General features: G+C 34.7%; 1 protein-coding gene across 9 annotated transcripts in view; it reads right to left on the reverse strand.

The window, feature by feature from the left end:
* Positions 1 to 22406, reverse strand: part of Sgce (sarcoglycan epsilon) — a 74744-nt gene that overhangs the window by 16964 nt on the left and 35374 nt on the right. For all 9 annotated transcript variants that reach the window (XM_069996518.1, XM_069996516.1, XM_069996517.1 and 6 more), the window contains 2 exons: positions 19442 to 19640; positions 1682 to 1844 (listed from right to left, as the gene is read on the reverse strand). In XM_069996518.1, coding sequence (XP_069852619.1) covers positions 1682 to 1844; positions 19442 to 19640 — 362 coding nt within the window. The remainder of the gene's footprint in view (positions 1 to 1681; positions 1845 to 19441; positions 19641 to 22406) is intronic.

Below are 22406 nucleotides of genomic sequence, written 5' to 3' on the forward strand. Positions count from 1 at the left end.
AGTCTAATTTTTATCTTTTAAAATCCTGGATATTAGGAAGTTTATCAAATATGAACTTACACATTTTTTTAAGTTTAAGCCCAAATTTTTCCATTTTAATATCTTATTGTTTTTTTAAATTTAATTTAGTTTTATTTGTGAACATACTATACAGAGGAGTTACAATTACATGGGCAGGATAATGCGTACATTTCTTACCAAGCATTGCAGCCTCCTCCTTTGTTTACTTTTCACATCCCTTCCCAGCCTCCCTCTTATTGTTTATTGTATGATTCTTTTGCTGAAACCTCCTAAGGTCTTTATGATGAAAAGTAGCATATAAACATATGTGTGTGGCATATGTGTGTGCATGTATGAAAAGTCTTTCTATTTATAAAATTTATAAAATCCTACTTATAAAATGTTACTGCAAAAATTAAAATCTGAAAGCACATTTAAGTTAATTTTAAAACTTTTAGAAATTAGAACACTGTTCCTAAACATAAACCCAAGCTATGCTTCAAACACAATTAAAATGGTCATGGTAGGGTATACAGTCTCCTGACTCTAGTGAGACCAATCTATTTAAGTTATGATCACAGCTGTTCAGTCTTTCATACTCTTGTACAATTAGCACCATGACTGAACAACAGTGAGTTTTAAAATTTAACATTTACTTATAATTTGACTTAAGAAGGCATAGAAATGGCATTATTTTTCTAAGATGCAAAGGACATGAGGGGAGGGGTCCAAGGCAAAAAGCCACAGGGGGTACTAAATGTTGTATTATGAGTGATATGTTCTCCACTACTGGATCCTGGAAAGCTGCCTGTAATTGGCTCTCTAAAATGTGAAGTGACAGTTATATTTAAGTATCAGTAACGCTGTTCAAATGTCAACTTTAAACTTAGATTTAGCTCATTCACCATCTATCACAAAGAACTGATATAAGCTAAATCTAATGGTTATTAAAGAACTAAAACAACTTCCCTGTCTTCCAGCTAACTGGATCAAAATATTTATAAAGATACACAAGAGAAAACACAATACCATAGACATTTATACAAAGTATTGCAAATACAATATATATATGTATATATATACATATATATATATATGAACCACTCTGCTTTTCCTAATGCTATCATCATGCAAACTAAATAGTGATTAGGAAAGACACATTGAATGTTTATGCATTTGTCTTTAAGGCTATGGGCAAGACATTGTAAGTTTTCTCACTAGGAATTGTCCCTTAAACATTTCCTATGATTACAAGTTTCCAAAATGTTGAATTGTAGCATAAATATGGATTTGCTTTAAGATTTATTATTCTCTGTTCTTTCCTTCCAAAGTGGGGGAGTGGCGGCACATTTAAGACATTTTTTCACATACCACACCGACTCCATAATCTGTGCTGATTTAACAGCCACCTGCGTGCCCAAGGAGTTCATTTGGACCACCTGCCAAGCTAATCCAGTCTCAGCAACTAATCAAGGGTAGAATAAGTACAAAAGTGGAGATACTATTTCCTAAGTGGATACACTGTCAATGAACTGGCCAAATCCTAAAGTCAAGGAAGTCCATTGTAGTTAACAAAGTAAACCCAGGATTTGTTTGTAAAAGCAACTCAGGTTTTAGTCAAATGTTATGTATGTCCAGCCACATCAGCCCCTAATAACATTTGCAAAAACTAAATACTCACCAATGAAATTTTGCACCAGTCAATGTAAAATTGTGTACGAAATTTTTTATCACATGTTATGACAGGCTCCATTTCTTGACTGCATCTCAACTGATTCTGTGGATTTTCAACTTCTCGTAAACAAGAAGAAAATGGGACATCGGCACCAACCATGACATAAACACTGTAAAAATGTGAAACTCTCAAGTTATCCTTTAAGAAAATTGAAAACACTGAAAAACAATCTACCCTGAAAGCAGGATTTATCCTTTTGAATTGAGGGATTAACTAGAATCTTCCCTAAGGTAGAGGCCTATGCTTTAAAAGCAGTGATTCATGGAGGCTTTTCTTTCATTCATTCCTTTATTCAGCCAATATTTACTGAGTTGCCTTGGTGTACCAGAGGCTGTCTTCATTCTATGTTAATTTATAGAAATTTCATTTCATCTTCTTTTATTTCATTCAAAATTGATGTCACATAGTCTGTTTATTACATTTGGTAAACTATCCACATTAAATTTTACCTTGAATTTTAAAGGTAAAACTGCTAGAGAAACAATCTTAGCTCTGAAGAAGTAAGTAATTATAAGTAAAGAAAAAAATCTTCATTTTATTTCCTTATACTAAGATTATAATATTATACCTGGAAATACAGAGATCTAGACAGAGATCGCTATTTCAGCCAACAGTTTGTCTATGAGTTTTCCTAGTATACAAGTCCACGGCACGTAGCCTTTCAGCAGAAGGCCTCTCAATAATATTACCTCAGAAGTTAAAGGAGAAAAACTATGATATGGAAACTACAAACATGGCAGATATATAGGTACATGTATATGTGTATTATGCATTTTCTTGGCAAGTATCCTAGCAAATATGAGGAAAGAGCCTTATTTAATTAGCTAACAAGATTACATCATACAAAAGAGACTCGTGACTGACGCTAGCATGTAAGCAGTCTTGAAGCAGCTTGAGAAGACAGAATCTCACTGGGTTTTCAAAAAAAAATAGAAAAACAAAAACATTACTATAATTAAATATTACTTATCTTAATGATAATACTATAGTTACTTATAAAAGGAAATGAAACCATCTATGTTCCAGCTGCCTTCTTTGTAGAAATTAACAAACTGACCCTAAAATTCATAGGATAATTAAAAAACCCAAATTAGACAAGGAAAATTACAACTAAGAGAACACATTTTGAAGACTCATAACTCATGATTTGAAAACTCACTGAAAGCTTTGATGCTCAAATAGAAACAGATCACTGGAATAAAACTGAGAATCCAGAAATAAGTTATTAAAATATTATTACTTAATAGTTATTAAAGTATTACCTTAAACAGGAAAAAATCATATAAAATACCTAATTAAAACCAAACAAGGTAAAAAAACACAAAACTAGGTGACAACAAAAATAGGGCTAAGAAATTTTCTTAATAGTGACCCAGAAACACAACAAATCAAAGACAGGTTGGACAAATGGGATTGCATGAAACTGTAGAGCTTCTGCATGGCAAAGGACATAGCTAGCAAGATCAATAGAAAGCCCACAGATTGAGACAAGATTTTCACTAGCCATACAATGGACAAGGGTCTCATATCTAAAATATACCCGGAACTCAAAAAATTAAATCCCCCAACAACAAATCCTCAAAGAAACAACTACCCAATAAATAAGTGGGGTAAAGACTTAAAGAGAAACTTCTCTGAAGAGGAAATAAGAATGGCCAATAGACACATGAAGAAATGCTCAATCTCTCTAGCCATAAAAGAAATACAAATCAAAACAACATTCAGATTCTACCTCACCCCAGTTAGAATGGCTATATCAAGAAATCTAATAAAAACAGATGCTGGAAGGGATGTGGCCAGAAGGGAACCCTACTGCATTGTTGGTGGGAGTGTAAACTTGTTCAACCACTTTGGAAAGCAGTATGGAGGTTCTTCAAAAGACTCCACATAGAGCTCCCGTATGAACCAGCAATCCCACTTTTGGGCATTTACCCAAATGATCACAAACAAGGCCACATTAAGGCTACCAGCACAACTATGTTTATCACAGCATTATTTACCATAGCTAAGATATGGAACCAACCCAGATGCCCCTCAGTAGATGAGTGGTTAAAGAAAATGTGATATATATATATATATATATATATATATATGTATATATATATGTATATATACATACGCACGCACACATATACAGAATGGAATTCTATGCCTCCATCAGAAAGAATGACATCACCCTATTTGTTAGGAAATGGAAAGACTTGGAAAAAATTATATTTAAATGAAGTAAGCCAGGCCCAAAGAAAAATAGGTCCCATGGTTTCCCTTATTTGCAGTAACTGGTACATGTGTAGGACAAGCAGAAAAGGCAAAAAACTATGTACATATACCGTATAAGATGAAGTTAAGCAAAATGAACCCCAAGATAGGGACACAAGTGGTTTTTTTCTTCCTTGCTATTGTTTCTAATGTATTTATAATGTACCATGTGATTATTTTTTGTTTCTTTGTATGCTCTTCCCCCACGGTATAACCCCTGTTTTCACTGTACTTGATATAGGGGCCCTGCATCTTGTATATACACTTCTCTAATTCAGAGAGGGAAATGGAAAAAACAAAATGCTTAAATAAGGATACAGGTTGACCCATTTTAACAATGAGATGAACAAAACACTATGTTGAAAACGAACTTTACAGCTTCAGTGGGGGTGGGGGGTATAGGTGTGGAGGTGGGAGGGAAGGGATGGTAGGGGGAAAACAACGGAGGAGGCAACAATGCTCAATGGGAAATGTACTCATTACCTTTCTCATATAACTGTAACATCTCTGTACAGCATTTTTATAATAAAAAATGTACAAAAAATAGGGCTAAGGAGCTGGGTGCCAGTGGCTCATGCCTATAATCCTGGCTACTCAGGAGGCTGAGATCTGAGGATCACAGTTCAAAGCCAGCCCAAGCAAGAAAGTCTATGAGACTCTTTATCACCAATTAACCACCAGAAAACCAGAAGTGGTGCTGTGGCTCAAGTAGTAGAGAGCTAGCCTTGAGCTGAAAAGCTGAGGGACAGAGCCCAGGCCTGAGTTCAAGACCCACAACTGACAAAATTAATTAACTGAATGATTAATTAACAATAAATAAAAATAGGGCTAAGGGTAAGGCCCACAAATAAAAATTAGCAACAAAATTATTGGTAAGTAATAATTCAACCATATCAATAATCACTTTAAACAATAATGGTCTAATGCACTAATAAAAAATACCAACTATAAGACTTAAGAAAACAAGAGCTAACTACATGCTGTTTACCATAAATGTATTTAAAAAATAATTTATGTAAAAATAAATTGATAGAAAAATATATACCATGCTAACATTTATAAAAAGAAAGTGAGAACAAGGCTAGGGATACAGCTGTATAACAGAGCCAGTGTTAGTATTCATGGGGCACTGGGTTCAATTTTTAGCGCGCACACACACACACACACACACACACACACACACACACACACACACACACACACACACACACACACACACACACACGAAGGAGGAGGAGGAGGAGCAGTGGTGGTGTGGGGGAAAAAATAATAAAGAATCTCAGAGCAGACCAAGGAAATTTTTCAAGTGAAAAAAAGGGTATACTGATATGGAAAAAAAATCTAAAAAGCATTATATACTTATTAATAAAATATCAAAAAACATGAGTAAAACTGGAAGAAATGGATGAATCTACTATTTTAGTTGGAGAGCTCAATATTATTCTATCAGAAAGAGATACATCCAGCAGGTAGATAATGAGTAAGAGTATAGTTGAATTCAACTATATCATTAATTAGATTAACAGAATCAATAGACCGTATTACTAAATAATAATAACAGAATAAATATTCTTGCATAATAAAACACATTAATCAACATTCTGGGCCAAAACACACCTTATTAAATTTGAAAGAATACAAATCACGTGACCTATGCCCAATTAAATCAATTAAAAATCAGTATGAAAGGATAACCAGTAAGATCCCAAAGTGTTTGGAAATTAAGCACCATCTTAAAAACACAAAGGTCAAAGAAGAAATCTCAAGAGAAATTTAAGAATATTTGTAACCAAATGAAAGTAAAGTCCTATCTTATCAATTTGTAGCATATAGTGAAGGTAGTACTTAGAATGGCAATGAGTGAACATATTTTTTAAAAAAGAAGAAATATCTAAAACACAGTCATCTGTTTCCAACTTAGGAAAATTGAAAAAGAACAGCAAATTAAGTATGCATATGAAAGGAAACAATAAAAATTAGAGAAGAAGTTAAATTGGAAACAAAAAAATTTGAAAAGAAAGTAGTCATGAAAATGCAAATTTGTCTTTGGAAAAAAATAAAATTCATAAACCAAGGAAAAAAGACAGAGAATAAAACAGAGAGACAGACAGAGACAAACTGAAAAAGAAAGAAACACAGAGAGAAGTATTAATATTGTTAATATCATGAAAAGGACATCATTAGAGATCTTGTGGACATTAAAGGATAATCAAGAAATGTAGCTACACCCACAGATTAGATAACACTGATGAACAGAACAATTCTTTGAAAGACACAATCTCATGAAATTCATATAAGAAATAGATAATCAGCGCAGGCCTTCATCTAGCAAAGAAACTCAAGCAATAATTAATGAACTTGGAAACAGAAAGCACCAGGCCCATACACTTCAATTCAACCACCCATTTGAGGAAGAAATTATACCAGCTTTTCTACAATCTCTCTCTGAGAACAGAAGCTAAGAAATAAAGCATTTTATGAGGTCTGCACCTTAATATAAAAATGAGACAAAGATATTACAAGAAAATAAAAGCCTAATACATTCAAAACAGAGGTCAAAAGTTCTCAACAAAATACTAGTAAATTCGATCCAATAATACATTTAAATTATAAATGATGACAAGGTAGGATTTGTCCTAATCAAGCAAAGCTAGTTTACTATTTGAAAATAAATTAATATTTCACATCCATGGGCTATAGAAAAAAAATCATATGACCTAATTAACAGATGAAGAAAAGCATTTGACAAAGTTTAACATGTGCATTAAGAATTGTTAGTAAACAAGAAATAGAGGAAAACTTTCTCAACTTAATACAGGTTGTCTACCAAAATAAATAAATCCTCCAAACCTTACAGCTAATATTTAACAAAATGGTGAGAAACTCAGAACTTTGCTACTACCTCAAGAACAAGGATGTCACCTCTCACTATTTTGCAACTCTATTCTGGAAATCCCAGCTAGTGCAATAAGAAGAAAAAACAAAGTGTATGCATATGTAGAAGGAAGAAATAAAACTATATCCATAGATACTACCAAAAAATTGCAAAACAAACTCAGAACTGACATAACAAAAACTTAAAACTCTGATGAGAGAAATCGGAGAACAAAATCAAAGTTAAGAAATTTCACCTTCACAGATAGGGAGACTCATTATATTATTAAGATGTACGTTCTTTCCAAACTAATTTATAAGGTTAATTTCGATCACAATCTCAGAAAACTGTTTTGTGAACACTGACCAACTGAGATTAAAGTTTATGTGGAAAGGCAAAAGACCAAGTGTATCCAAACAATATTGAAGCAGAACAAACCTGGAAGATCAATACTGTCACACTTCAAGATAAAGCAATCAAGACAATGTGATACCAGTGAAAGAACAGTCTAATAGATTAACGGACAAGAGAGAGATCCCAGAAATAGACCAAAATATAGTTAACTAATAAAGATCAGTTAGTTGCAGAAGGAGCAAAGATAATACACTCTGGAAAAAATTAATCTTTTTCAACAAATAGTGCTTGAGTAAGTGGATATATGCATTCAAAAGTAAAATATGTATACAAGTCTTACATAATTTACAAGTATTTATTCAAAAATGGGTCAGAAATTAAATAGTGTAAGACTGTAAAACTCCTAGAAGACAATACTAAAAAACTACATGGAGTTTTTAGATACAATAGATGTATAATTCGTGAAACAGAAATTGGCAAGAAAATTAATGCTCGCTGTGAAAAGTGCTGAGAGAAAACATGTATCTCATAAGAAACTGTTACCCAAAATATATAATAAACTCTTAGGCCAGAAATGAACAAAAATGTGATTTAAAACTGAGTCAAAGAGCCTGATGCCAGTGGCTCATACCTGTAATCCTACCTACTCAGGAGGCTGAGATCTGAGTATCACCGTCCAAAGCCATCCAGGGCAGGAAAGGTTGGTGAGACTCTTATCTCCAATTAACCACAAAAACCTAGAAGTGGATCTGTGTCTCACGTGGTAAAATCCATGCAAAAGAGCTTGGGGACAGTGCCGAGACCTGGAATTCAAGCCTTAGAATGGCACACAGGAGTGCGCGTGTGGATGTGCGCGCGCGCACACACACACACACACACGCCAAAGGTCTTAACAGCTACCTTACTGAAGTAGATATACTGATGGCAAATAAGCATGAAAAAAAGTTCAACATCACGTATCACAAGGGAAATATATAGTAAGACAATGCAATACCATGAATAGCCAAAATTCAGATCACTACCAACAGTGGCAAGGATGTGGAAAAATCGAAGCTTTCTTTTAGAACTGGTCTGAAAGCAAGCAATATAATATTGGAAGAAAGCTAGGTAGTTTCTTAGAAAACTAGACATACTCCTACCTTATGATTCCTATCACTCTTCTTACTATTTATTCGGTGGAAGAAATTGATAATGGGCATTCTATGTACATGTGGAGACACTAAGTAGATGCAAAACGTATGTATTCTCTGTATGGTTTTTCTCTGTAAGCCTAAAAATTCTCTGAAGACAATATACTTTAAAGTATATGACTGTGGCTTAAATATAAGAACTCAAACTAAAAAACTCTAAAGGAAAAAGCCCTAAATTTCTGTGGCATGGATTAGGCAATGTTTTCTTAACTATAACATCAAAGCTCAAGCAATAAAGGAAAAACTAGATGAGCTGAACTTTATAAAAATGAAAATATTATATGCTTCAAAGACCAACATAAGCGAGCCAATATTATGGTAGAATGAGAAAACATTTGTAAATCTGTATGTGCTAAGATTCTTGTTGAGAAAGTCTAAGACATCTGGGAGAAAATGTAAAGGAGTCTCATCACTTAACAGGATATGAATATACATACCTCCAAAGAAGAAATACAAGTAAGTGCTTAACATCACTAACTATGATTGAAATTGAAATCAAACCCATTTACTTCATTCTTACTAGGATAACTAACATCAAAATGGCAGAGATCATACCTAGTGATGGTGAGAATCCTGGCAGGGATGGGGAATGTCTGAACATGAGGCCATACAAGGGCAGTGACATCACTTGATACAGGACAGGGTGGACACCCAGTGCTTCTTGGGAGGCTGTCCTCCGCCTATCTTCCTGTATTGATACTTTATATGGCATGTGATAAGTTATTAATATCTAAATGGCTCTGGGCAGGAAAAAGGTTCCCACCCTCAGAAGAACTGAAACCCTCCTATTCTGCTGATGGAAATATAAGGTGGTACAACTGTTTCAAACAGTCTAGCAGGTCATCAAAAAGTTAAATACTGAGTTATCATGTGACTTGGGAATTCTATTCATGAGGATATACCTAAGAGAAATGAAAACACATGTCTGTAACAGATATGAATGTTGATAGCAATTTTATCCATAAGCATCCAAGTGTAGAAAGGTACAAATGGATAAACAGAAGGTAGTATATCATACAACAGGCAACTTATGACATGTAATTTATATATGTATATTTAAATATATAAACATATACTACATATAATAGAGAGAAATAAATGAAATATTGATGCATCCCATAACATGAGTGAAACTAAAACTGTCATAATAAAATTATTCATTGATATGTTAATAACAAAATATATAGAGACATCCAGTAAATTAGTTTCCAGGAGTCAAGAGTAATGTAGATGACTGCTAATAGGTACAGAAATGGGGATGGAGATATCTGAGATGATCAAAATGCTCTAAAATTATTGATAAATTGTGAATTTCCTAAAAATATTAAACTACATTTTAAATACATGAACTGTATGAAATGTAAATTATCTTTTAATAAAGCTATTATTTTAAAAAGTGAGATGAAATAAGTATAGCACTAAAGTTCAAAGCTATGTCAATGTAAGTATTAGGTCAAGGCCAAGCCTAAGAACTGTGCTCTAAAATTCTTTTCTTTTTTCTTTCTTTCTTTCTTTTTTTTTTTCTTCTCCTCTTTGGTTTATCACCTGTCATCAGTGTTTCTGATTCTGGTACCCTGTGTGTTCATCTGATTTGAGGAAGGGAAAGGGAATAAAGAAACAAAGGACAAAGGATGAACCAATGCAACAGCAATACTCACAAGGCACTGTGTTGGAAATGAACTTCACAATTAGGGCAGTAGGGAGAGAAGAGGAAAAGTGGGAGAAAAATGAGGGTAGGGTAACAATGTTTGACCATAAATGTATTAATTACCTTACTTATGTAATTGTAACCCCTCTGTACATCACCTTTACAACAGAATTAAATTAAATTTAAAAAATTCATGTGTGTGTGTGTGTGTGTGTGTGTGTGTGTGTGTAGGAATGTGTGTGTATGTGCATGCACACTCACAGTCCTGGGGTTTAAGCTCAGGGCCTCATGTTTGCTCAGCAAGTATTCTACTACATGTGCCATGCCTCAAATGATTTTTCTTTTAGTTTGCCTTCCAGCTAAGAACCTCACTAACTTTGCTTGGGCTGAACTTGAAAAGGGATCCTCTTGCTTCCTCTATCATGGTACCTGGGAACATAGTTATATGCCATTATACTTAGCTTATTTGTTGAGATAAAGTCTCACTAAGTCTTTGCTGTGTTGGACATGATCTTCCTGTTTCTACCTAACAAATAGCTGGGATTACAGGCATGAGCCACTGTACCCAGGAAACAAATAGTAAATTGGACTGAAATTGAAAATAAAAAAATTCAGAATAAAAGGAGATATGAGAATCCATTGGAAAGTATTTAGATGTTTGTAAATTAAGATATACTCTAGTTAAAACAAGTAACATTTAAGCTTCAAGTAAAATCAATTTCTATACCCATGTCAAATACCTGACCAACACTATGACTTTTTCTTGATTATTGTGAATGTTTGTAAATATAAAGACAAATGGATGTTTCGCAGACTGTTAACAGCCCTCTTGTCTAAATATGACAGCAATTTGCATTTATAATTACTAAGATTTTAAATTAATTCATTTAAAAATAATATAAATTGGCATAAGATTTTTGGTGCTTTGAAATTTTCCCTTTAAATTATAAAAGCAATATGAAAACATTACAGAAAAGTTGGGATATAAAAATTTCATTTATATTACCAAGATAACTATTTTCATTTTCCAACGTACCTTTCAGAATATTTTTCAAATGCATATATTTTAGCCTAATTGCAATCATCTCTAAAATATAATTTTGTATCTTGCTTCTCCATTTAATGCTCATAAGCATTTTCCATATTGTAGTCTTTGTAATTATAGTTTTATGGCAATATAATTTTTAAGTGCACATGATTTATTCAGCAATTATTTTAGAGTTGGACTGGTAGTTGCTTCCAATTTTTTGATGTTAGAAATAATATTGCAAGGACTATGTACAGATTCTTTAATGTTACTGTCTTAAAAGAGATGGCTAGAAGTGGAAACATTTTTATGATAGTTGACACACACTGCCAAATTATTTTCATCTCTACTTGGACTATCCATAAACTTCTCAAACTTAATGTGTTCCAAACTGAGCTCATCATCACCCCACACTACCTCCACCTGTTTCCTCTATCTCCTTCCCCAAGTGATTGGCAACCCCAGATGCTCAAGTCATGAACCCAAGCAGCATCACCTTTGACTACTCTCCTTCTCGCTGCAGTTCAATCCATCATTAATCTCTAACATCTACTCTGAAATAACTTAAGAACACATGTCACAGTTCCATCACATTGCTACAACTCTAGTTCTAGTCACTAAGGAAAGTATCTTCCATGGGGGTAAAGCATTTCTTTAATCATTCTTCAACCTAGTCTTTGCCTTTGTCCTCAGGGAGCCTAACTTCTGGATGAACGAATGAATAAATGAACAGCATTATAGCAGAAAAACTCAGAAAAAATCATATTAAGTGAAGTAAGCCAGACCCAAAGAAATATATGTCCCGTAGTTTCCCTCATTTGCAATAATTAGTATACATATGGGATAATTTTATCAGATGAGCAGAAAAGCTCAAAAGCTATGTACATATGACCATATAAGATGATCCATCAGAAAGAATGACATTGCCCCATTTGTTAGGAAATGGAAAGACTTGGAAAGAATTAAGTGAAGTTAGCCAGGCCCAAAGAAGCATAGGTCCCATGGTTGCCCTTATTTGCAATAAGTATATGTCTGGGACAAGCAGAAAAGGTCAGATAAGATGATGTTAAGTGAAATGAACCCCAAGATAGAGACACAAGTGGTTTTTTCTTCCTTGCTATTGTTTCTAACGTATTTATAAGGTAACATGTGATTTTTTTTGTTGCTTTGTATGTCCCTCCTCCATGGTATAACTCGTGTTTTCACTATATTTGATGTTGGTGTAATTGGGGAGGGGCAGGGAAATAAACAAATTTTTGAAATAGGGATACAGGTTGATCCATTGCAACAATGAGATGTACAAGACGCTATGTTGAAAACTGAACTCTACAATTTAGGCAGGGGTGGGGGGGTGTAGCTGAGGAGATGGGAGGGAAGGGATGGTAGGGGAAAAACAAAGGAGGAGGCAACAATGCTGGATAAGAAGTGCACTCATTACCTTGCTCATGTAACTATAACCCCTTTGTACAGTATTTTCACAATAAAAACAATTAAAAAAAGATGTTGCTAAGTGAAATGAACTCCAAGATATGGACATAAGAGGTCTTTCTTTGTTGTTGTTGTTTTAATACACTGTGTAATTTTTGTTTCCTTTGTATGTTTTTCCCCCCTGTTGTCACTGTACTTGATTCTGGTACCCTGCATCTTTGTATATACATCTGCCTAATTTGGGGAGGGGAAGAGGAATAACAAAATGCTGAAACAAGGACACAGGATGACCCATAGCAACAATGATACCTACAAGACAGTATATTGGAAATGAACTTTACAACTTCAGGCAGGGGAGGGGGGGGGTGAGGCTGGTAGGGAAGGGAAGGGATAGTAGGGAAACAAGAAGGGAAGGGATAACAATGCTCCACAAGAAATATATTCATTGCCTTACTCATGTAACTGTAACCTCTCTGTAGAGCATCTTTACAATAAAATAAAAATTTAAAAAAGAACAGTAGGTTATTAGATTATTGTATAGGTTTTTTAAAAAAAAGTTTCTTTTTGTAGAATCAGTAACTTTGAACATATTATATCTTTTTAATAAAATGTTATGCTGTACACGCTAATGCTATGATTCTCATGGTTTAGTTTTAGTTAGCTTTTTAATATGCAGAAGTTTAAATAATTAGGGAAGTGAAATGAGAATGCTCTTTACTTTTTTATCTTATCATGTTTTCAAATTTTCAAAAGTGGACAAATTAATGAGATGTGGTATATTATTAAGTAAAAACAAGGCTATTGATGGACAAAACATGGTGCTTCAGGGTGTTAGCAGTAACCTGATACAATGCGATGATCTTTTTTCCTTAGTTGTCCAACTCATTAATCTATTTTGTTCTTTATGGATGCCTATCAGAGATTTCAGACAGCTTTAAAGAGCTATGCTCATGTATGGTTTGTTTGTTTTTTTTTGGGTCCGGTCGTGGGGCCTGAACTCTGGGCCTAGGCGCTGTCCCTCAGCTCTTCAGCTCAAGGCTAGCGCTCTACCACTTGAGCCACAGCGCCACTTCCGGCTTTTTTCTTTTTTCTTATATGGTGCTGAGGAATTGAACCCAGGGCCTCATGCATGCAAGGCAAGCGCTCTGCCACTGAGCCACCTTCCCAGCCCCATGCTCATGTATGTTACAGGCTCTCAAGGTCTCAAAAGCAATTGTACCTTTCTGTTTTTCTCCTCATCCTTCTATTTTGTATATATCTGTAATTCATCAATTAAACAATATGATAAAATAAAGAACTAAAGATTTATGAGATTATAATAAAAGTGCATAATCAAATGACTAAATTACCAAAGGAAAAAACAACAATGTATGGAATTAATAATTCCAAATCCAGAGCACTGAGTTTTACATTGAACTTCCTCAATCCTAAATCAAAACAGCTAGTGCTAGTGGCTCACACCTTTAATCCTAGTTACTTAGGAGGCTAAAATCTGAAGATCACAGTGCAAAGCCAACCTAGGCAGACAAATCTGAGAGATTTCTAGTTGAGAAGCAAAAATGCAGAAATAGAGGTATGTGGCTCAAGTGGTAGAGTACTAGCCTTAAGTGAAAAAGCTAAGCAAGAGCAGGTGCCCTGAGTTCAAGCTTCAGTATCAGGCACCAAACAAACAAGAAAAATAAAAACTCAACAAGAACAGTAAGAAATGTGATCCATATGTCCTTATTGAAAAAAGAAATGTGGCTATTCCTCAAAGATTTAAGAGATTTAAAGACTGTAAATTCAGTAAGAATTTGCTCATGTTTCTTCCCTTCTAATTTATGTCTCCTTGTCAAGGAACATGGAATTCATTGGGTCACCTCAAATCTCAGAACCTATGCATGAAGCCCTTCCTCTATGCAGGCTTCCCTTTAGTCTACAGTAAGTGTGATCTATTTAACTGAAAACTTTGGTATCAACCTCTTTTTGTAAAGATCCCCAGTATCTCAGGATAAAATCCACATTGTTTTTTCTGGTATAAAAGGATGCCTATGGTTTGGTCTTTGCCACTTCATAGCTCTCATACTTCTGGAACCCTTTGCCCACTTCTTTGTTTTAGTTGTTTTTTTTTTTTTTATTGTAAAGATACTGTGTAGAGGGGTTACAGTTACATGGAAGTAAGGTAATGAGTACATATCCTAGCGAGCATTTTTACTTCTCCTTTGTTTTTCCCCTACTATCCCTTCCCTTCACACCTCCCCAACTCCTCCCCCCTCCACCAGAAGTTGTAAAGTCTTGTGTCTTGTACGTCTCATTGTTACAATGGTCAACATGTATCCTTGTTTCAGCATTTTGTTATTTCCCGTCTCCTCCCCAAACAGAAAAAAAAAAATATACAAGATGCAGGGCACCTACATACATTGGAATTCTATGCCATTTGTTAGGAAATGGAAAGATTTGGAAAAAAAATATATTAAGCGAAGTAAGCCAGACCCAAAGAAACATAGGTCCCATGGTTTACCTTATTTATAATAACTAGTATACGTCTAGGTTAATCTTACCAGACAAGCAGAAAAGGTCAAAAGCTATGTACATATGACCATATAAGATGATGTTAAGCAAAATGAACCCCAAGATAGGGACACAAGAGGTTCTTTTCTTTGTCACTGTTGTTTTTAATGTACTATGTGAGTTTTAAATTTCTTTTGTATGTTCTTCCTCATGGTATAACCCCTGCTCAACTCTTTATAGTAGGTTTTCAAATCTATGATGCTTTAAAAAAAATCAGTATTGGGGTTTGAACATAGGGTCTCATGCTTGGCTCTATAACTTGAGCAATGCTTCTAGCTCTTTTGCTCTTCGTTTGCTTTTCAGAAAAGATCTCACTAACTTTTTCCCTAACTGGCCTCCACCCTCCATCCTGCTATCCCTTGGTCTACCTCTTGGGTAGCTGGGATTATAGGCATGTGCCCACATATCTAGCCCATCCACCATGCTCTCTTATACCCAGAGATTTTTTTTGCCCCACAGCGTTCTCCCTTCCCATTGTCTCAGCAGGATAATTTATACTCACACTTTCAACTCATAACATATATCAAGTTTCTTTTCCTCTATGAATCTTCTCTAGCCATAGGTGTGAAGTCAAGGAGAAGTACTCTGAATACCTCAAATTTGAAACTCACAATACTCATTTTGATCATTTATTTTCTTGCCTAGCTACGTTATATTTTTCCAAAGACTAACATAATATTTTTCCATAAAAATACTTAATGCAGCTGGGCACCAATAGTTGATACCTATAATCATAGCTACTCAAAGGCTGACATCTGGAAAATCACAGGTGGAGGACAGCCCAGGCAGAAAAATTATAGAAAAAACTAGACTGGAGGCATGGCTCAAATAACAAAGCATTGATGGAACAAGTGAGCCAAGAAAGTGAGAGACTTTGAGATCAACTCCAATTCTGCCAAAAACTAAAAAAAAAAAGGATAAAATATCTAGTTGCACTGACCTAAATGCATAAAAAAATGGCCTGATAATGGTTTCCAAATTTTGTTTTAAAGATTTTTTTCAAAAAAGATCTATTTCAGATTGCCATTATTCTATAAAAAGAAAAATATTTGCACAAAACACAGGAGGAATAATATTTAAGAAAAAAACGTAATCCTGTAAATCATCTAACAGGACAATTTCAGAACCCAGGTTGGTCTAGGACTATTCCTTTCCTTCATATCAATATTTGACAACCATTTACTAACAGTTCCTTCCTCCAGTAGAATTTCTTCCTGAGGATTACGATCCAGGGCAAAAATGAGACAGTTAATTAGACGGGGTATTTTGTGAAATGATCTAGAGAATAAACTAGGATTCTGTTGCTGATTGAGGATGGATCAGCATCCTTCGGGAGACAAGAGGATATGGTGGTTACTTTGACAATCTCTTATGAAAAGTGAGTATATTCTCTAATCCTCACACCCCATCATTCCCTCATGGCCACCATTTACACCACATCATTCACCCATGGCTGGCAGCTACGACATGCCTAAAGTGAAATATGAACCTGCTCTTCTTTCTACCAGCTTTATCCCAGGCTAAATACATCCACGAGTCTTTAGCTTCTGGCTCAGTGTCAGGAGCAAAAGCAACATCAAGTGTGTGCTCAGAGCACAGTTGCCTTGGAGTTATAATTCTGGCAAGTGAAAATGAATCTTTTCAGAGGGTTCAGCCTTCTTTTGCAGAATCTACTTCACTTTGAAGTAGATCTTCATAATTGTTTTCTGTGTGATTTAAAAGTTTTAAAGCTGCTAGTGAGTTCTAGAGATGTAATGAGGAGCTGGAATGCTGAAGAATAGGTTATTGGTGATTGACATTAGCTCTTTAGGCTGTGGAAGAATATACAGTAAGTTTACTATGGGAATCTACTACTCTTACACATCCAAGATCTATTAAAACTCCATATTCCAAGTATGGAGAAATGTGCAATTAGTTTATTGTGGCTACCATGAGTAAAAGTAGATAATTTCATGTACATCTTTCTCTCCCTCTGGAAATCTAGGAGTAAGACCTATGCTAAGTATTAAGCAGAATACATGTTTAATTCGTGTACTAATTCTTCACATGCTTAATATGTCTGAATTCTATACATGTATTTTAAATAAAATACCAGAAAATCAAGGAATTACATTCCTTGGATATCTCTGACCTTACCTCTTAAAGCTTTCAATATTTCATTTTAAAAAAGATTGATATATTATGATCATTTTCAAGATAAAATACAGTAAAAAGTATACTGAGTAAATTAAAACCATAAGATACATCATTGAAAAGAAAGGCATCAAAGATGAGGTAAACATGGGATGTATGTCCAAATATAAAGAAATAGGATAAAAAAGTTTTTGTTACCATGACTTCATACGGCAACTAAAGAAAACATGCAAAACCATTCTCTGGGGCAAACTTTTCTCCTGGAATTATAATTCAAGCAGGATCCTATTTCATTTGTATAGGGGTAATAGAATTGGCACTAGGCACAATTTATAGAAACACTATTTTAAAAGACTTCTCATATGAATACTTTGTAAAGGTTAAGGCTTAACATTAAATTAAAACTCATGGAAAGCATTTCAAGTTGGGAAGGGATCTGAGACAAGAGTCTAAATAAATGCCACAAGACTGATTCAAATAGCATGTGCTGCCCTCAAGCAGGTGTTGGGGGCAGTCAGTCAGCTAATGACTGAACTCTCTACAAGTACTTAGAGGACAAAAAAGTCTGTTCTTAATTTAGCATCCCATGCTCAGGCCGAGACCTAGACTCAGAGTTAGAATCTCTATGGGACATCAGAGGCCAGCAACCTATCCATACTTTTAATAATGCTATACTGGTGATTCTCAGGCTGGACATACTTGGGAAACACTTCTTTGGTCAGAGTTTAGTTTGAAGTTGATTTGACCAATTTAATTTAGTTCAAGTTCTAATACTGTGGCCTACACTACTGACTGAAGAAAAATGAAGACCTGAAGAAAGTATAACTTCAGAAAATTCTACCAGTTTTCATTATGGTTATAATTCTACTTCCTTGACTTTTGTGTTTTAACAGTCTTCATAGAATACTGTACATTAAGAAACTTGTTGAAAGGCTCCATAGTTGGAAATTTTTTTTCCAGGGGGAGGCTACCATTTCCTTTGTTGCATGGTTCTGCTTTTTAAAATTCTTCACAAGGAAAGAGATACATATTGCAACTCTAGTAGTGAAAATTTTAATGCTAGAGTTAGGTTTTCGGATAGAAAGCCAATCAGCAGTCAGACAAGAGATAAACTATTTCCCTCAAAGCACTTACGAGTGGGCCTGACTGACTTCAAAATCCATTGCTATAACATAGGAGATAAAAGTTAATGCTGAAATGTTTAAGTTGGACTTTACAGATCACTGCTTTCCCCTCTGCTCCCTCTGTCTACTCCCCAGACCTCATCTGTGTTATTTGTGATCTTTTCTGTTATTTCTAACAAACTTCTCCTTTAAAGCTGTTCTGAAATCTAATTCTTACTAATCCAGGTATCCTAGTTAATTCTAGGCATCACCTGTATGAAAGTGATACCAGGATTAAGGATGAAGGAAAAGTTAGAGAGGATACATGCTGTGAAAAATGTGATTTACTCCACATATTGTCCTTTTATAGGATTGAAGGCAAAGCAATTCTGCATCAGCCTACAGATTAGAAATTAAAGATGAAAGTCTGGCTTGACATTGGCATTGCTGTTTTCAATTTGCTCAGGTTAGGAGTGTTTCTTGACTTCTATGAGGATACAGCTCATACTCTGTATGATTTGAAACCTGACAAATCCCTCTCCAATACACGTCTCATTAATCATTATAACAACCCTGAAAGTGTATCATCCTCACTGGAGCAGAAAAGGAAGTTGAGACACAGAGAGGGTTGGTGTTTTCTAAGTGCCGCCCAACTTGTGAGTGACAAGGCCAGGCTTTAGGCTCTCGTGTCACAGGAATGGGTTTCAGAAGCACTTCAGCCATCAGTCACTAACACATGGTGGAAAGAATGTCAAAGGCAAAGAAATAGTTTCCTAGAATAAAGTTACAGCAGTCGGTACATCCTTCTACAGATGATAACCAGGCATCAATTTCCTTTGAAATTCATGGTTCTAAATAATCAGCTTCTCTACAGAAGACACAAAAGGCTTACTACTATAATACATAATACGGATCCTGACCCGCAGTTAGATTTTCCCGAGTGCTGGGACTCAGAACTTAGAGATCCATTAACACTATCTTTTTATCAATATGGAGAATTGCTAATGTTCCTATTGTTACAATATCTATTTCTTAATAAAAAGAAAACTGCAGAAGGTCAATCTATCTGTAATAAGTTTGATAAGATCACTATACTTAAGAATCCCTATTTATGCCAAAGAAATAAAAAGTGTACTTACCCCTCCTTCATGTCATTTATAGGAAGCGGCACCCTGCCACCCCTGTCCAAGGCTGACGTGATGTTTATAGCGTTCAGACGTTCTGGCTGCCACACATTTTTCACGGCCCCTAGAAAGTCTCCCAGAACCTCACTGGCCAGCATTTCTTCAACATTCATATTTTTAATAAAAAATTCTGCTTGATATGGCAATGGGAAGTCTAATTTTGGAGAAAAAGGTACATACCTTTAGTAAAGTAGTCTTTTAAAAGGGAAACAAAAGAACAATTTGAGATTTATGGGTTTTGTTCTAATAATAGGAAGTAATATTAAAACTGTCAGTCCTCATATCCATGGTTCTATGTCCTTGGATACAAAAAAAAACTGTAGATGGATAGTTAGGTAGGTAGGTAGATAGATAGATAAATAGATAGATAGATAGATAGATAGATAGATAGATAGATAGATAGATAGATAGATAGATATAGAGAGGTTGAAATATATTTAGAAAAACTGTACAACATTTTTCTTGTCATCATTCACTAAACAATTTGACCTAAGAACTATTTATATAGTATTCACATTGAACTAGGTATTATAAGTGTAGAGAGATATAAAGAATGAAAGGATGTGTAGGTTCTATGCAAATACTGTATCATTTTGTCTAAGGGACTTGAGCAACCTCAGAGTTCATTATTCACAGGGGTTTAAGAATAATCCCTGGAAGATACCAAGGGATCATTGTACTAGCTTCAGAGACTTTCTCTGTAAAAAGAGGCTGTATCCAAACACATAATATAGACACAGAACTTTACCTATAATATAAATAAAATGCAAAGCTCACCAGGGTAATTGATCATTGCGGGATTTGGTCCATAAAAGAAAAAAATGAAATATTTTAAATTTATAATTACTGATATCATTTATAACATGACAAAAAATTTATTTTTCTACAATTATACTAATTATATATCTTAAACGAATTCTAAAATCAGAGCAATTCTATTATTTTCACTTTTCTATTATCAAATACTCTAGAAAAAATTATGAAGTCTCATGAAATTCTACATCTTAGCTTGTTAAAGACTTACTTAGAGCCTGGCACTGTGACTCACGCCTGTAATCCTACCTACTCAGGAGGCTGAGATCTGAGGATCACAGTTCAAAGCCAGCCCAGGCAGGAAAGTCCATGAGATTCTTATCTCCAATAAACCACTAGAAAACTGGAAGTGGCACTGTGGCTCAAGTGGTAGAGTGCTTGCCTTGAGCTGAATAGCACAGGGACAGCACCCAGGCCGGGAGTTCAAGCCTCATGACCGACAAAAAATAGAAAGTCTTACTTAGAATTTTTTCCTCCTGAAATTTCACTAAAATTCTGCAAACATTTTAAAATTAGTATTTAAAATCAATTTAGTGTCATATTCACTCAACAAAAAATGCTCCAAATAAATATAAAAATATTTCAATTGGTCTTGAGTCAACAATCATATTTCTTCTTTAAATCTTTTTTATCTTTTTTTTTTTTTGTCCATCATGGGGCTTGAACTTTGGGCCTGGGCGCTGTCCCTCAGTGCTTCAGCTCAAGTCGAGCACTCTACCACTTGAACCATAGTCCACTTCCAGTTTGCTGGTGGTTTATTGGACATAAGAGTCTCAAGGACATTCCTGCCCGGGCTGGCTTTGAACCACAATCCTCAGATCTCAGCCTCCTGAGTAGTTAGGATTACAGGTGTGAGCCACCAATGTCTGACTCATATTTCTTATATTCTGATTTTTCCATTATGATTAAGAGTTAGCTTTATTTTATGTAATACAATTTTTTATAACAAATATTAATTTAAAAATTACTACAAAGCAGTCCAAGCAAAGAGAATTGGCTAAATTATAACAGTGAATTTCTCACAAGGAAGTGGGTAGTCTCTTCTTGTGTTTTGCTTTATACTTTCAGATGTGAAGCTTAATTTTGGGGGGTTAAGGAAGTTGTACTGTGATTTGAACTCAGGGCCTAATGCTTGCTTGGTTTGCTTTCTCCATCGTTGATGTACCATTTGGGCCTCCAGCCTAGCTTTTTGCTGTCTAACTGGAGATGGAGTCTTATAACTTTTCTGCCCACGCTCTGGATCTTAGCCTCCTGAAAAGCTGGTATTATAGGTATGAGCCTTGGTACTAGGCTTAGGGAAGCTTATCTTTAGAGAGGTTAAGGAATGTACAAAAATGTGAATTTACCTCACATAACTTTTCTCTAAGCCACAGGATGTGGCTAGAAAGTCCTCAGCAGATTCCAAATATATGGTAAAAATTTGAAAAATATTACAACTTTAGTTGTTATAATAATATGAAAAGGTTGGTTTTCTGAATCATTACTTTAAAAGGACAAGAAAATCTGAATAGTATAAATTCAAAATCTTGAGTGGTAATTACACTATGCATATCCTCCAATGTATTTCAATAGAATTCATGAATCTGTAAAGTCTTCCACTCCTATTTGCTAAAGGAAAAGTAAAAATTATACAATGAGCACCTGATAGCTGTCATCAAAAAAAAAAAAAAGGCCTCATTTTTTGTGAAGCTCTTTGATAGTAACTGAAACCAGATGCAAGAGGTGAAATCTAAGAAGAAATTCTGGCTTTAGACTAAGTTTTCAATGTGTTGTTTAGAGTGTGGTTATCTATTCTTAACAATCCAGTTCTTTACTTATCTCCTATACTGTCATGCATTTTGCTTATGATATTGTGGACGTATTTAATATATAGCCCGTCTGGAATCTTCCAAAATATGATGTATTTATTCTTGTTCATGAAGATAAATTTTCTGTTTATACAAATACATTTCCTGTCTTATACAGATAAATAGTAGCTTAATTATGTGACATTTCCCCTAGACCTTGAAATAGTCATGCAGAAGCAAATTATGAAGAAGAGTTTTTTGATGCTAATATATTTATAAATAACATTGAATATAATTTTGCATGTGTCAGAAGTTTATAA

This window comes from Dipodomys merriami, unplaced genomic scaffold, assembly GCF_024711535.1.
Source record: "Dipodomys merriami isolate MVZ:Mamm:240054 unplaced genomic scaffold, mDipMer1.0.p SCAF_5, whole genome shotgun sequence".
Classification (NCBI taxonomy): domain Eukaryota; kingdom Metazoa; phylum Chordata; class Mammalia; order Rodentia; family Heteromyidae; genus Dipodomys; species Dipodomys merriami.